Source organism: Tasmannia lanceolata, unplaced genomic scaffold (assembly GCF_043159265.1).
Source record: "Tasmannia lanceolata isolate RefF3 unplaced genomic scaffold, GAP_Taslan_0.1 ptg000016l, whole genome shotgun sequence".
In the NCBI taxonomy this organism is placed as follows: Eukaryota; Viridiplantae; Streptophyta; class Magnoliopsida; order Canellales; family Winteraceae; genus Tasmannia; species Tasmannia lanceolata.
The window spans coordinates 13,659,906-13,674,692 of NW_027518693.1; the positions used below are offsets into that span (position 1 = coordinate 13,659,906).

The following is a 14,787-nucleotide window of genomic DNA, read 5'->3' on the forward strand; positions in this document are numbered from 1 at the left end:
CTGTAGTGTACGTGGCTATCATGTCCGTTGAATCCTTTCCATGTGAAGTACATCAGCCCCCTCTCCAGCTGGCTGTCCCATGTAAATAAGGGGGAAAGATATATGACTTGTTGAAAATAATACCGACACCTTTGTTTGACAATGAAACTTCGTACTTTATAACCTTGGTTTGTTAACGACACTCCTTCCTTTTTATCAAAGTCCAATTGACTAGCTGCAGATGTGGCATTATTAAAAATAACCGCGTAGACGCATTTCCTTGTGTTATCAGATTTTAAGACAGTCTTATTGAGAGTAGGGTACTAAGTCCTCTTTGATTCATCCAGAGTAGTCCTTTACAACTCGCCCTTCGCCCAGGTGAACCCACTCTATGAACTTTTATACTATTGCTCCGTGTAGGCCTTCTCACATGTACCCTCATTTCTGACTCAGAACACTAGATTTAGTGCTGGCTCTCATACCAAATATGTACTTAACCAATATGCCAAAAGCCCACAGGTTGATGGAGCACATTAGGGTAGGCCCCTTATTAAACCAGGCTTCAAATTGTAGCACAGATGTGACCACCACTAAAGCTGTCACAGGCCCTAGATAATACCAATACCATCCATATTCTCTATGCTAAAAATCAGTAAGGAGGGGGTCCTGTGGCTCTTTGGCTTTAGTCATGGGTATTCTCCCCATTGACGTGAATTCAAATCCCCCTAGGCTTACACGATGCCCATGGTTACAGGTAATTACACACAGGGGCGAGGCAAATATAGCATGGGGGTGGCCACGGCCCTCCAATGACTTGCAAAATCCCTATGTTTCAAGGAGTCTCATTGGAAATTTCAAATTTTCAACCAAAATTCCAGATAGTTAGTAAGCACTCCACTCCCCTCCAATGGCCAATGCAGGCAATGTGTAAATTTACCCATAAGATAGGGGGTAGTAGTTCTCTGGTGTTGAAAGTTGGATTCTGCCAAAATTGGCCCGGCCTCTTTCTTCTTATCTACACGTGTCACACACATATTTGGGGATTTTTTAAGGGAGGCACATTCCCATTTTCTCAGCAACTCTCTAATTTTTTTACTTGTTTGTTTGCAAATAATCTTATTTAACTTCAATAGCATGCACTATAAGATTGCATACAAATAGTCTTTGAGGTATGCATATAGGCCTTAAAATAGGTCCCGCTACATGCCATTGTCGTGATTTTCATGTACGTATTCTAAATTTGTAATGAATTATGTAAATGACAATAAAATATAGAGTTGTTGTCATCCCTTGTTTTGATAATTAATACACTCCTCTAATTTTTAAAATTTTAATTTTAAACCTTAGGTAAATGATACGCCCCGTCTCTTTGTCTGTCGCTTCTTAAAAAGATTTTACTTCCAAGAAAAGAAGAAACATGAGGGGATGAAAATGTGGTCATTTTCTAGAAAAAGACAAACAAACGAAAAAGGGTGAAAATATCATTTTCCTAAGGCCCTGTTCGTCCGAAACTAGTTATTGGACTCACAATCGGTTGTTAAAATCTAAATCAAACAGGGACTAAACCTTAAGATGAAGAATATCTTCTCACTCGACATCTGTCATCTTTTCCGGCTTTCCATTCTTTTCCTTCAACTCCTTATCCAATTCTTGTTGAATTAGGATGTCATTCACGCTCATCTGCTATAGGGTGAAGCTGTCATTTCCATTAAACTTGTCGATATTGAATTAGGTAGAACTCGATTTTGTTGCCGCCTCAGATTACTTCATACTTCACGGTGTAGCGCTCCACCTCAAAAGAGAATTTTTTAGACAATCTTTCTACCATTCAACGATCATTTTAACCGCGATCCAACCACAACACCCACGATCACTCCATCCAACCTCGACGATTGCTACAATCTCGCTCTAATACTACTTGTTGAGAAAATCTTGCTGGCAAATCTGAACCTATCGTGCACAAATTAATAAAAAGTAGACAATAAAGCCACAAGATGAATACTAAGATTTACGTGGTTTGTCTAAACCTATATCCACGGACGAGAAACACGATCTTCCACTATGAAAAAAAAAAAAACAATATACAAGGATTTGAATGGATTGAACCCAAACCCCTAAACTCGCAACCCTTTCCTTGCTTCTCTCAGATCAAGATCTTACACACACAAGAGTAACCCGAGAAAAAACCAAAGAAGAGGACCCAAGAGAAACTCAAGAAAATCCAAGAAGAAGATCAACTTCTTCTCCTCTCTCCTCTCTTTTCTTCCCTCTCTCACGTTCTTGCCTTTCTCACAGCCAAGCCTCTTGCTTTGCCGCTGCTTTCCTTTAAGGCAGTTGCAAACAAGAGGTTTAATCTTAAGCTTTCCTAAGAAAAAAAAATCAGACTTAGAAACCACTTCCAATTCGCCTTTAGCCTTTCGCCTTTCGCCTTTCGCCTTTCGCCTAAACAACCCATAGGGTGTGGAAATAAGGCAACTTTTCCAACATCAAGATTGTTATCTACTACAATAAAGATGTTTGAAGTAGTATTGGTCTTAACAATACTCTCAAGAGGTGAGCATAAACTCTACGTATTTAACTGGCTCTCGTATAACTCTTCTTCACTTAAAAAACTGGACACCTTGTACTTGAATTATTCGACTTTTCAACTGTAGAGAAGTTAAAGCAGAATTCCAAGCAAAACAAAACATATTTTTACAAAAGAAAAGACGGACAGTAGTACGATTTCACTGTAAATGGATAGAATGATTCGGTAGAAGATCTCCATGCCTAATGAACAATCCATATGAAAGATTAAGGCGTACAAAAATCAACATTCAGACCATTGAAAACCATTAAAAATTATTCCATGAAATATTGGTGGGCCCTAGTGTGTGATATGGTCAGAGATAAGGGGGTAGGAAGGGACTTGAGCTAGCTGGAGTTGAGAAAGAATAAGAAATCTCTTTAAAATAGCGAAAAGAAAATACCTACAAATATATTTCTTTTCTAGATTTTTAGGAGATTTTCATGCTCCCCTCACTCCCACCCATGGTTAGAAAAGCGTGATTCATCCCACACAAAAAAAAAAAAAAAAAAAGCCGGGATGGAAAACTTCAAGTTTAATACATATTGGATTAAAATACATAGTAAAAAAAAGAGAACACAAAAAATTGTGTTAAAAAGTTTGTCATTTACAAAATAGAGGTGTAAAGTTGACCTTAAAAATGCATTTTAAAACGCATTTTAAACGTGTTTTAAATGCTTTGCTAAAAAGAGGAATTCTAGACTGAAGGGAGCCCTTGCAAAAAAGAGGTGAAAGGGCTCCTGCATTGGCTGCACATCACCATCATGCTTGAATTTTCAACGGTTATTAATGCAGGATGGTGATGTGCAGCCAATAGGAGAGCCCTTTCACCTCTTTTTTGCAAGGGCTCGCTTCGGTCTAGAATTCCTCGGCTAAAAAAGGTGCTTTTATGGTAAAAGTTTTAAAATGGAGTATTAAACGGCAAACCGATAAAATGTGCTTTTCTCAAAAAAAATTGCTAACTATGCTCCCACCCTCTCAACTTCTTCCCTCCCCGGCCCATCTCTCACAATTGGCTGGATAAAAAATCAATGGAATATTTTTTTCAAGGTTGCCAAACATGGTCTTAAATTATTTTTTTCCTACCTACCAAGAGACTTTTTTTTTTTTTTTTCTTTTTTTAAGGCAGGAAAAAAATTAGTTTGTGGACTGTGGAGTGATTTTTTTTTTACAAGGGTTTTTTATAATAACCCCAGAAGAATACTGCCATCACAAGTCTCTATGGGGTGAATAATTTTTAGAAGGGTTTTTTAATAATTAAGCTTGGAAGATTATGGCCCTCTCAAGTCTCTATTTGTGGCCTTGTGGGGTCTCTATCAATGTTGGGCTGTGTCTCGGATAGCAGATAATGTAGAGGCGAGTATTTGTTTGTTAATGGGGGCGATAGAAGCTATCGAGAAGGTGTCAAGGTGGGGACAGCTGACGGTTGTCGACACGCCACCTCAGCGTTGTACAGTAAACGCGCAAGCCATGACCGACTGGAATCTTCCTTCTCTGTAACCTCGGTCAAAGGCGTGTCAATTGTACACCGCCACGTGTCAGTAGAAGTGTGATATTTTTCATCCAACTTTTTTGGCCTTTTGGGATGGCTCCAAAGAGCCTAGTGGAAAGAGCATTTTCTACTTTCCTCAATTTCCAATTGGGAAAATAAGGACCGTTGATCTTGTAGAACATTAGGAGTCAGAACCGTACGATCTTAGTCTCATGCTCAACGCTGTCGTTGATAAAAGGAGAACAAAAATTAACGATTTTGGATTTTGAAAATTGATTGTGAGTCCCAAAAATGATTATTGGAATCGCAATTACGTTTAATTTTGAGTCCAATAATCATCCTTTGGACTCGCAATCAGTTCTCAAAATCTAAAACAAACAGCCTATAAACCTTAACAAGGGTAAGGACTCTCCGTCTCTATGGTTAGCAACTCTGAATAAATAGGAAAGAGTCCTAGGGAAAGACTGAACCTAGCACGACAACTTTCCTAAAAGTATTTGGTTTAAAATAGAAACCGACCTCCATGAGAAAACTCGGTGCCTATAAACTTACTTCACAGGGAACTCGACTAATAAGAAAAAGACTCCCAAAGAGGCAACTACTCTAAATTGCGTAGGACTCTTGATCTATAAAAGACCCCCACGCTCGAAGATACACATCTTCAACAATTCACTTTCTGTTTGTGTGCCGATTTCTTAGAGTGGTCTTCTAAAGTACAATCTCCGAGTGTTCTTCGAGCGTAGGACGAGCACAGGTCGTGCTTCGGTATCTGAAGTCCAAACTCTGAGGGTTCTTTGAGCATAGGTCGAGCCTCTACCGAAGCATGTCTGAGCAAAGTAGATTTGGGCACTAACACAATCAATTGTCAAAATCCGAAACAAATGGAGTCTAAACGAGGCTTGATAGATTAAGGACGTTGGATCAAGGCGTTCTTACTAGAATTTGGCCTAGATTTAGGATTGCATGTTGGACCAGTGAATACCATCACATAAAAGTGTCTAACATTTGACTTTCTTTTTAGCATTCTCAGTCCATATTCTATTAGACCACCTTAGTCGAATGATCCTTGCACCCTTGATCTATAGCATCTAAAGCGTTGAATTTTATAAGCCCTAATCTCATGTAAGACAGAACAGTAGATCACTAGACTTTGAAAAAAATCAAAGAGGAGTGGCACTATCAAAACATGTTTATATAATGCGCATTTGAATGTCATTTAGATATAATTTAGCTGTAATTTGTGGAAAGAAAGGTCATGGGTGTGGTGGGCTTTTGACCAGAAGGGAAAAAGGAAAGTAGAGAGAAAGAAGAAACTTTCATTGGAGCTTCCTTTTTTTCTCTCTCTGTCCTTTTCTTTTTTGCCTCTTTCCTCCCTCCTTCTCTCCACTACCTCCTTCCCTACAAAACCCCCACAAATCCCCACATAGAGACTCGTCCTCGACCCTCGCTCCTCTCTCTCACAACAACAAAAAAAACCCTTCTTTCCTCCTGCCGTAAAACCCTAGGTATGAATCTGTCTCTATATGGTTTTTTTTTAAGAACCCTTCTCCTAAAAAATCTGGGCTTGGATAAAAAAAGTTCTTTTTTTCTATTTCCTCTTCAGTTTTTTTAGTACACGTGAATTTATTTCCTTTCTGATCATTTTTGCAGATAGAGAAAGAAGATGTGTACTGGTCCAGAGAGCAACAAGAGGAAACTAGTCCCACCTGGTTTCGGTATGGATTGTGAAATTAAAACCCAAAAGGGTTCTTCAATCTTGCTCGAATTCTCAGCCTCAGATGATCTAATCTCCTTCAAACGAACCGTTGAAGAAGAATCTCTTGCCGTTGATGAGACAAGTCTCTGGTACGGCCGCTGTATCGGATCAAAGAAGATGGGTTTTGAGCAAAGGACACCATTGATGATTGCCTCCATGTTTGGAAGCATTTCTGCGGTGAAATACCTAATTGAGAGAGATGGGTCTATCGATGTGAATAGGGTCTGTGGTTCTGACCGCGTCACCGCCCTCCACTTGGCCGCTGCCGGAGGTTCTCCGGCCTCGCCGGAGATTGTAAAACTGTTGTTAGACGCCTCGGCCGATGTGAATTGTGTTGATGCTAATGGGAACCGTCCTGGAGACGTGATTTCGCCTGCGATGAGGCGGTTTGGTGGGTTAAAGATGAAGATTCTGGATATGTTATTGAATAAAGGAGAAGAAAAATTTGATTTTTTTTCGTCTGATTGTGAAGAACTTCACAATCAGCAGGTTACAGAGAAGAAAGAGTATCCGATTGATCCTTCAATGCCTGATATTAAGAATGGGATTTTTGGGACTGATGAATTTAGGATGTATTCATTCAAGGTGAAACCTTGTTCTAGGGCGTATTCGCATGACTGGACTGAGTGCCCTTTTGTACATCCTGGTGAGAATGCGAGGAGAAGGGATCCGAGGAAGTATCATTACAGCTGTGTTCCATGTCCTGAATTTCGAAAGGGGGCGTGTAGACAAGGGGATGCTTGTGATTATGCACATGGGGTGTTTGAGTGTTGGCTTCACCCGGCACAGTATAGAACTAGGCTATGTAAGGATGAAACTGGATGCACTAGAAGGGTCTGCTTTTTTGCACATAAGCCTGATGAGCTTCGCCCTCTTTATGCCTCTACTGGGTCTGCTATACCTTCGCCTAGATCTTCGTCTTCGCCTGTTGGTTCTTTTGAATTGGGGTCTATGGGTCCTTTATCTTTATCTCTTCCTGGGTCTGCGTCCTCTTCTTCTATGCTGATGATTCCAACTTCAACCCCACCTATGTCACCATCTTCGAATGGAGGAGCGGCCGCGTTATGGCAGAATGGAATCCCGCCGGCGTTGCAGCTTCCGGGTAGTAGGCTTAAGACGGCGTTGAGTGCTAGGGATTTTGATTTGGAGATGGATATTGCTGGATTGGAATCTGCCCATCAGCAGCAATTGATTGATGAGATTTCGAACCTCTCGAATCTCTCCGGCCGAGCGAATGTTCTGGCGGCCGCCCTTGCCTCCTCGGCGGGTAGTCGGAGTGGTAAATTCAGCAGAGCCGCCTCTGGTGGACTGCTAACTCCGTCCAACCTTGAAGATGTATTTGGGTCTATTGATCCTTCCTCAATTTCGCAATTACAAGCACTGAAATCAGCTCAATTCCAATCCCCCCTTCGCCATTCCGGCTATGGGGGCATATCTTCTTCTCCGGTGAGGGTGTCGACACCTTCCTCTTTTGGCCTTGATTCGTCTTTGTCGGCGGCCGCGGCTGTCATGAACTCGAGGTCTGCTGCGTTTGCGAAACGGAGCCAGAGCTTCATTGACAGGAGCACAGTGAATCGCCCGCCGGGTATTGCGCCAAATTCAGCAATGATGTCTGATTGGAGCTCGCCTAATGGAAAGTTGGATTGGGGAATTCAAGGGGAAGAGCTGAACAAGTTTAAGAAATCTGCCTCTTTTGCATTCCGCAACAGTGGCATTCCGCCAGCATCGAATGCCCCGACGGCAACAATCGACGAGCCCGATGTTTCTTGGGTGCATTCTCTGGTGAAGGAAAATCCATCCCAGCAGTATAATCATCATCTCAACGGCGAGTTTCATCCCTCAGAGATGATGTCTCCTTGGGCTGAGCAGATGTATATGGAGCAGGAGCAGATGGTGGCTTGAAGTAGCTCATCACCATCATCCCTATCAAATTAACCTGATAAATTTCTTGTCATTTTTTTAATCTTTTGTTTTCTTTGTTATATGGAGGTAAGGTGAAAAAAGAGCTTCTGCAGAGTAGTAACATTCTGTTTGAAATTCATATATGTTAGCAAGTTCTTAGTTTTTTTTCACGAGGTATTTTAGGTATAAGAAAAGTAGAAAATGGTGGAGATGGGTCTTGTGTTGTAACCGCAACAGATGAAGTGTCTTCCATTGTTAAGGGCTGTATACATCTATAATTGAAAGGGGAAAAACTTTCTTTTCTATCTTGCTGTTCATGTGTGGCAATGCATTTTCCATGAAGTATGATGGCGCTGATGTGTTTTCTTTGTTTTTGGTTGGTGGGTTAAGCAACTGCCATCTAGAAATGAAAATTGAATGAATTGAAGTGGTAAGAGGAGAACATAGAGAAATGAAAATTGAATGAATTGAACTGGTCAGAGAAATGAGAATTGAATGAATTGAACCGGCAAGAGTAGAACATTGAGAAATTAGAATTAAATGAATTGAACAGTTAAGAGAAATTAGAATTGAATGAATTGAACAGTTAAGAGAAATTAGAATTGAATGAAGTGAACAGGAGTTGAAACTGAACCAAGCACATTGATGATAAATGCTGTTCATCCACCTGTATTAGAGGAAATATCAGTCTTCTTTTGTTTGTTATTATATCTACTAAATCATCTGTGGACCAGAGAAGAATTTAATGCTTACAGCTGATGCTCTTAGAATGGTAGTTCTACAATTCGGATGCTTTTAGAATGGTAGTGTTGATTTCAGACAAAGATGATAAGGTAGAACGGATTATGTAGGGCCTGATGATAATGACAATTTGAGGATTTACACTCTTCTAACATGCATATCTGTGGAAATAATGAGACCTATACATACATATCTGGGGAAATAATTTTGCACTCCCTCTTCTGATAGGCGGTTGGGTAAAGTGGATCCAATAGCGTGCCCTTGCGGCTGGGTTTGCGCAAGGAAACCCAGCCGCAAGGGCACCCTTCAGTTTACCATTCCTCGTATGTAAGAAAATTTGTTGCAGTTTGGGAAAAGCTATTAACATGCAATCGAAGTAGATTGATTAAGGCCATATCAAGGAATATTAGTGAGGCCAGTTGTGAGTAATGGGAAGGGAGGGAGAGACTTTGAAAGGATGGGCGTGATGGAGCATGAAAATCCCTGGAAAACAAGAAAAATATTCGATTTGAATTAGTGATGGAGCATGAAAATCCCTGGAAAACAAGAAAAATATTCGATTTGAATTAGAGTATGAGTATTTTTTTTTCCTTTAGGCGGATAGGGCCTAGCCTAATTTGTTACCAGGTTTGAAGTTTTTGTCCTATTGATTAGCTACTTAACATTTGGTATTCAGAGCAGCCACCACGTCATGTGATCGAGTCATGGAAGGAGTGACCTGCGGAACCGGCCATATGAAAAAGACCAAAGTAAAAGCCGCCACATCGAGGACGACGAGGTGCTTAAGCGCGGTGAATGTTACAGTCCTAAGTGGGGCCCTTCCCAAGTATGGGACTAGGTGTGACCTAGACGAGTATGAGACAAGATTAAAGAGCCTAGCATAACGCATTCCAATCAACCCCCAAGCATTTGGTGTATTGGTGAAGTATTATTTACACCCTCAAGTTAAAAATTTAACTCCTACCTAAAAATTTCTCATGCTCTCTCTGCTCATGTTCACTCAACTCTTTTCTCCCTCCTTTTTCAACTTTTATTTTTATAACAATTTCCACGAAATAATTTTCATAGCTGCCAAACACCCTTCCTAAAGTTTAGTGTGATTATCAATCATATGACTGAAGATATCAATTGCATATACTGTTATAAATCTAGCCTAATTTCTAATTCAATCACTAGCTAGGTTACCTCTCTTAACCTTCTTGCCTAATTTACACCAAGACAATCCAACGGTGAACCTCAACCCAATCCAACATCTCACATATTCTAACATAAATGACTAGATCTTTCATGGTCGTATTTTTGGCCTTCCATTCTTGATGTTAGGGAAGTAAAATGTTTTCTATGGAAAATAGTATTTCATGTGAAGGAATTCTAGGTTTAGTAGGTTTCCAATTTTCCTCCAAAAACCGGGTAAATTTTCGATTTTGGAAAAGATTTTTCATGAAAAATAATTTTGCTAAATGCTGGAAAAATCATTTTCCATGGAGTTTTTCAATAGGTAAGCTAGGTTTTTCACACCCCTAGCGGATGTATTAAAAAAGAAAAGATAAACATTATAGGCTTACATGATCCTTCCCTTCAGTTTCATGATGAACAATATTTAGTACAGTGGGACTGGGAGGTGAATGGAAATTGGGAATATTGGTTCCTTTAAGTGTGCTAAACTTAGAAAGAATACCTCGGCAGAATTTGCTTGTCTCCATATGTGACAGATTTTCCATTTCTTGAACTTCTGTAGAGATTCTTCAATATTTGCAAGTGTGGTTAACTCTATCCATGGACAACGTGTTTCCTTTCTAATGATACAACCTCGACTTCTGAATCTATTCAATCTACAGTTCTCCATATGGTATCGCATTGCAAGAATAGAGAACATGGCAGTTATATTTCCAAATGAGTCTCGAATGATACCTCCTCTAACTGCATTTTCCTATAAGAGGGACCCCTCGGTGTTAGATTTTGAAACTTCCTTTTTCAGGTTTCTTCAATCTTCACATTTTCTTCTTTGGCTCCTTCGAGAGGATGGCGCATCCTAGATTTTGCCTCAAGTTCTCTTTTCCTTTGGTTGCCAATGTCATCCAACTTCAAGTGTAAGAACTTGCTTTTGATGTCACCTAGGATGTTTTTCATAGCAATTATTGTGTGTTTTGACAAACCTTCAATTATTATGTGAGGCCAGCCATGCTATATGACTCAGAGTGTTGGGCCACCAAGAAGCAGCATGTGCATAAGATGAGTGTAGCGGAGATGCGAATGCTTAGATGGATGTGCGAACACACAAGGTTAGATAGAATTATAAAATGAAGACATTCGTAAAAAAGTGGGGCTGGCTCCAATTGAGGAGAAGATGAGAGAGCACCACTTAAGATGGTTTGGACATATCCAACGTAAGCCTTTGGAAGCTCCAGTGAGAAGAGGCGACTTGTGCCAAGTTGATGGAGTAAAAAGATGTACGGGCAGACCGAAAACAACTTGGGTAGAAACAATGATGACAGAATTGGTAGCTAGGAACATAACAGTGAACATGACCTTGGATCGGATAGAGTGGAAAAAAATGATCCACGTAGACGAACCCAACTAGAGCCAGGATCATAGCAGAGTAGATTTCTTTCACCTTTTTTATGAAAGTTTTTCTATTGGATTCATTTAGCCAACCCCCGACTAGTTTGGGACAAAGGCTTTGTTGAGTTGAGTTGAGTTGATTTGAGTTCTTTTAGCTCATATGTGGTAGATTGTAGTTGTGAAATCTATTCTCATAGCGATTGATGATTGTCGTTTCCTTTGCACTTTTCTCGGGATCAATATGTCCCTTGGTCCGTTTTTTTTTTTTTTTTTTACCCATGCATCCAGACAACCTCTCCTTCAATCTGTTCTCTCTTTCGGTTAATTGTTTCACTCTCCTTAAAATCTTCCATTACACTATCTAACTGATTTCTGTCCCTATACAACCCTTCATTAATTTAATGTTCCGCACATTTATTACAAATATAATTGGAATATATTCAGGCAGAGGAAAGGGGGCCCATTGGATCCACGTCACCCTATTGGATTTATAACGGCATTGAAAAATATAAATTAAATGGTTAACGGGATCCAATGGGGCACCCTTGCACTATAAAGTTCCCTAACATGTGCTCATTTATTACAAATCTAATTGGAATACGTTTGGGCAGAGGGTAGGGGGCCCATTGGATCCACATCACCCAATTGCATTAATAAGGGCAATGTAAAATATAAATTAAATGGGTGACGTGGATCCAATGGGGGCGCCTTTGCAGTGGATTTTTGCAAGGGCGGCCTTCAATTAAGTGTTGGGCAAGATTTTAAGCTTGGAGAAAATTTACTTAGAAAGAGGAAATTAAAGAGACTTAAATGTGGGCATGACATGTACGAAGCGTATGGAATGAAAGGCGAAGATCACCACTTCCAATCCGTTGAAGAAGAACATCGTCTTCTTTGATAAAACAAACCCTTGAATCTACATGGAAGAAATAAAAACTAAAACTAAGCTTATTATTCCATGAAAGATATCCAATATACAGCATTCGTCCATATTTATAGAAGCTCTTCTTGCTTCCTAATTTCTCTCAACTAAAATACTAACTAATCCTAATCCAATAAGGATTCTAACTTATCTAGAATTAGAAATTCTATCTGACCAAGAAATTTGTACGTAACCAGCATCACATCTTGCCTCCATACACTCATCAGGGTGGCTAACCTCGGCCACTAGCAAAATAGCCTTCCCAACTATGTACGAAAACCACATCAATGGCATATTCTTTAGATGGCTCTTCAATTATGGATATCACGGTTTGTTTTGCATTCGAGACCATCAGCATAGCATACAAATGGTAGATGTGGCATAGTACTGAATTTTGATTAATATTAGAGATGATTAGAATGAGAAACTCCCTACGGCATTGAAATAACCGTCCACTTCCCACCAAGGATCCCTAACCATCTGAGGTGGCTGTTCTCTCATGCAAAAGTCATGCAAAATTGCCTATCAAATCCCTTATAAATTTATATTGCAATAATGCATGCAGCATTCTTCGATAATAATAATAATAATAATAAATTGAATGATAAAGGAGCACTCAACCTATGATAAAGAGAGATCTGAGGAATGCTAACTGTGCCCTTGAAAAAATGGGCTGAAAGGTGCCCCATTGGCTGCACCTCACCATCATGCATCAATGATGGTTGAAGTCAAAGAGTACTAAATGCACCTTGTTGCCCTTTCAGCCCATTTTTGCAAGGGCACCCTTGAATATAGCATACCACAAGAGATTTATGTGATAGTTCAAAAGCTGTGACATTAGTGGATACAGAGGGATAGAGTGGCTATTCCTAATTCTGATGATGGGGTATTGAAATATATTATTGTAAGGGCCCTTTTTTTAATTGGGACAGCCCCTCTAGTGTAAAAGAGTAGTCATAAATACACTGGAGGGGACTGTGTCTCAAGTGAAAAAAAGGCAAATATATCACTTCCCTAATGGTAAACATACTTTGAGCCATCGACATGGAAGATGGTTGTGGTATTCACATGAGTTTTATTTTTTTATTCGGCCTAAGGTATATAGAAAAAAAAAAAAAACATACCTAATGCTTTGAGTCCAAGGTCAATCATATTACGTACTATATACGTCAAGGTTATTGAATTTGAGCAAAATTTTCAAGGATCTGTATAGAAAATGATCCTTGACTTTTTTTTTTTTTTTTTTGGGTGACGTAGGGTGTCCCCACCCCCTTTGGAAGTAGGACTATTCCCTACAGATACGCGCAATAGCCCATAAACCACGCGCATCGGGTAAGCCCGGGTGGGATTCGATCACACGTCTCCAGGGAGCAAACCCGAGACTTATGTCGAAGAGCCCACACCCGTCCGGGCTCTTGATCCTTGACTTTTGTAGCATATGGTTAGAATATTAGAATGTGGTCAGAATGAGTCTTGTGATGACTTTCATGTGCAAGATATATGTTTTTAGTCTGCTCTGTGTTCAAGATCACGGAAGGTATTGATGTAGCACTACAATAGATTAGTGTCGGTTTTACAGGTGTTTTATCAATCTTTACCGGCGGTCTACCAGTGACTACCGGTAATTATTAGTTTTTACTGGCCAAAGTTATGCATAAATATCATAAATCAAAGGGACATGCCCAAAACCCTTGTTTTTACACAACCCAATCTTTTATTAAATTATGTGGCATTCTGAAGACAATCGCCTCTAATCATGACTAGAAATTCATTGGTAATTTAGGCCCTGTTTGAATTGCAAGATAAACTTTGATGATGAATTTTTCTTTGCACGATCTAGAGGTGAATGATGCGATTGTGGTTAATGTAGAGGGATATATATTATCATAGGTTAAAAGTTCATCTAAGTAAAAATGGAATAGGGTTGGTTCAGGTTATTTCTGTTTTTCTCTAAAAACGGTGGGACATTTTAGAAATATTTTTCCTCTTAAAATGAACAGTTTAGATCATCCTACAAAGAGCGAATCACATGACCTTTCGAAAAATACTGGACTTCTTCGTGCCGCAACATATAAAATCCCTCTACTTAGATTACTTTATGTTAGTCTTTTAGTGAGTTTTTGCTGCCAAAAATGTATTAGGGTCCAGATTAGAGGTTGGGTTATCAAATCAAGGGTGGAGATCTATTAAGGTTTGTCTTTGTACAAAAAGTAGTGTAAAAAAGTCCCTTAAGGTGGGACTTGTGAGCATAGCTGTGACACTAAAAATGCTGCCATTGTGAGGGTGTTTTGTGAAGAGATTTGATGATAGGGTAGTAGACGTTTGATTAGGGTAACATAGGAAGCCAAAAACTCTAAGTGAATGATAATTAGGTGATTGGTTAAACAGAATAAAATATGGGATTTGAAAATTCAAAGTTGAAGAAGGTAACAAGTTTAAGACATGAACGGCTGTGATCAATGCCTCTGCCCAAAAAGACGACGGCAAATTTGTTTGAAATAGCATGGAACGAACCATGTTTAGGAGAGTACGATGTTTTTCGTTCCGAAGCTCCATTTTGTTGAGGAGTACATGGTGAAGAAATACGAGTTTGAATGCCCGTTGCATTTAGAAATTCTCGAAAATTAGTATTTAAAATATTCTCCACCTCCATCACACTATAAGAATTTAATTTTATAGGGAAAAATATTTTCAACTTTAGCCTTGAAAATTTTAAAATAATGAAAGACTTCAGACTTCTGTTTCAAAAGATACACCCAGGATTCTGGAATGGTAATCTAAAAATAATACATAATATTTATAACCAGAAAAGGTTGTTACAGGTGACATCCAAACATCCGAGTGAATTATTTCCAATGAAAAATTAG

The 14,787-nt window shown here is 39.5% G+C and overlaps 1 protein-coding gene across 1 annotated transcript; it reads left to right on the forward strand.

The window, feature by feature from the left end:
* Positions 1-5,318: 5,318 nt before the first annotated feature.
* LOC143848078 (zinc finger CCCH domain-containing protein 29-like) lies at positions 5,319-8,000 on the forward strand. Its single transcript, XM_077356876.1, has 2 exons — positions 5,319-5,542; positions 5,688-8,000. Exon 2 carries the CDS (start codon positions 5,701-5,703, stop codon positions 7,693-7,695), a length of 1,995 nt encoding a protein of 664 aa, XP_077212991.1. The 5' UTR covers positions 5,319-5,542; positions 5,688-5,700; the 3' UTR covers positions 7,696-8,000.
* The last annotated feature ends 6,787 nt before the right edge of the window (positions 8,001-14,787 follow it).

What these genes read in the sequence shown, in the direction of transcription:
- LOC143848078 (XM_077356876.1), top strand. Translation starts at nt 5,701, where the DNA reads ATGTGTACTGGTCCAGAGAGCAACAAGAGGAAACTAGTCCCACCTGGT.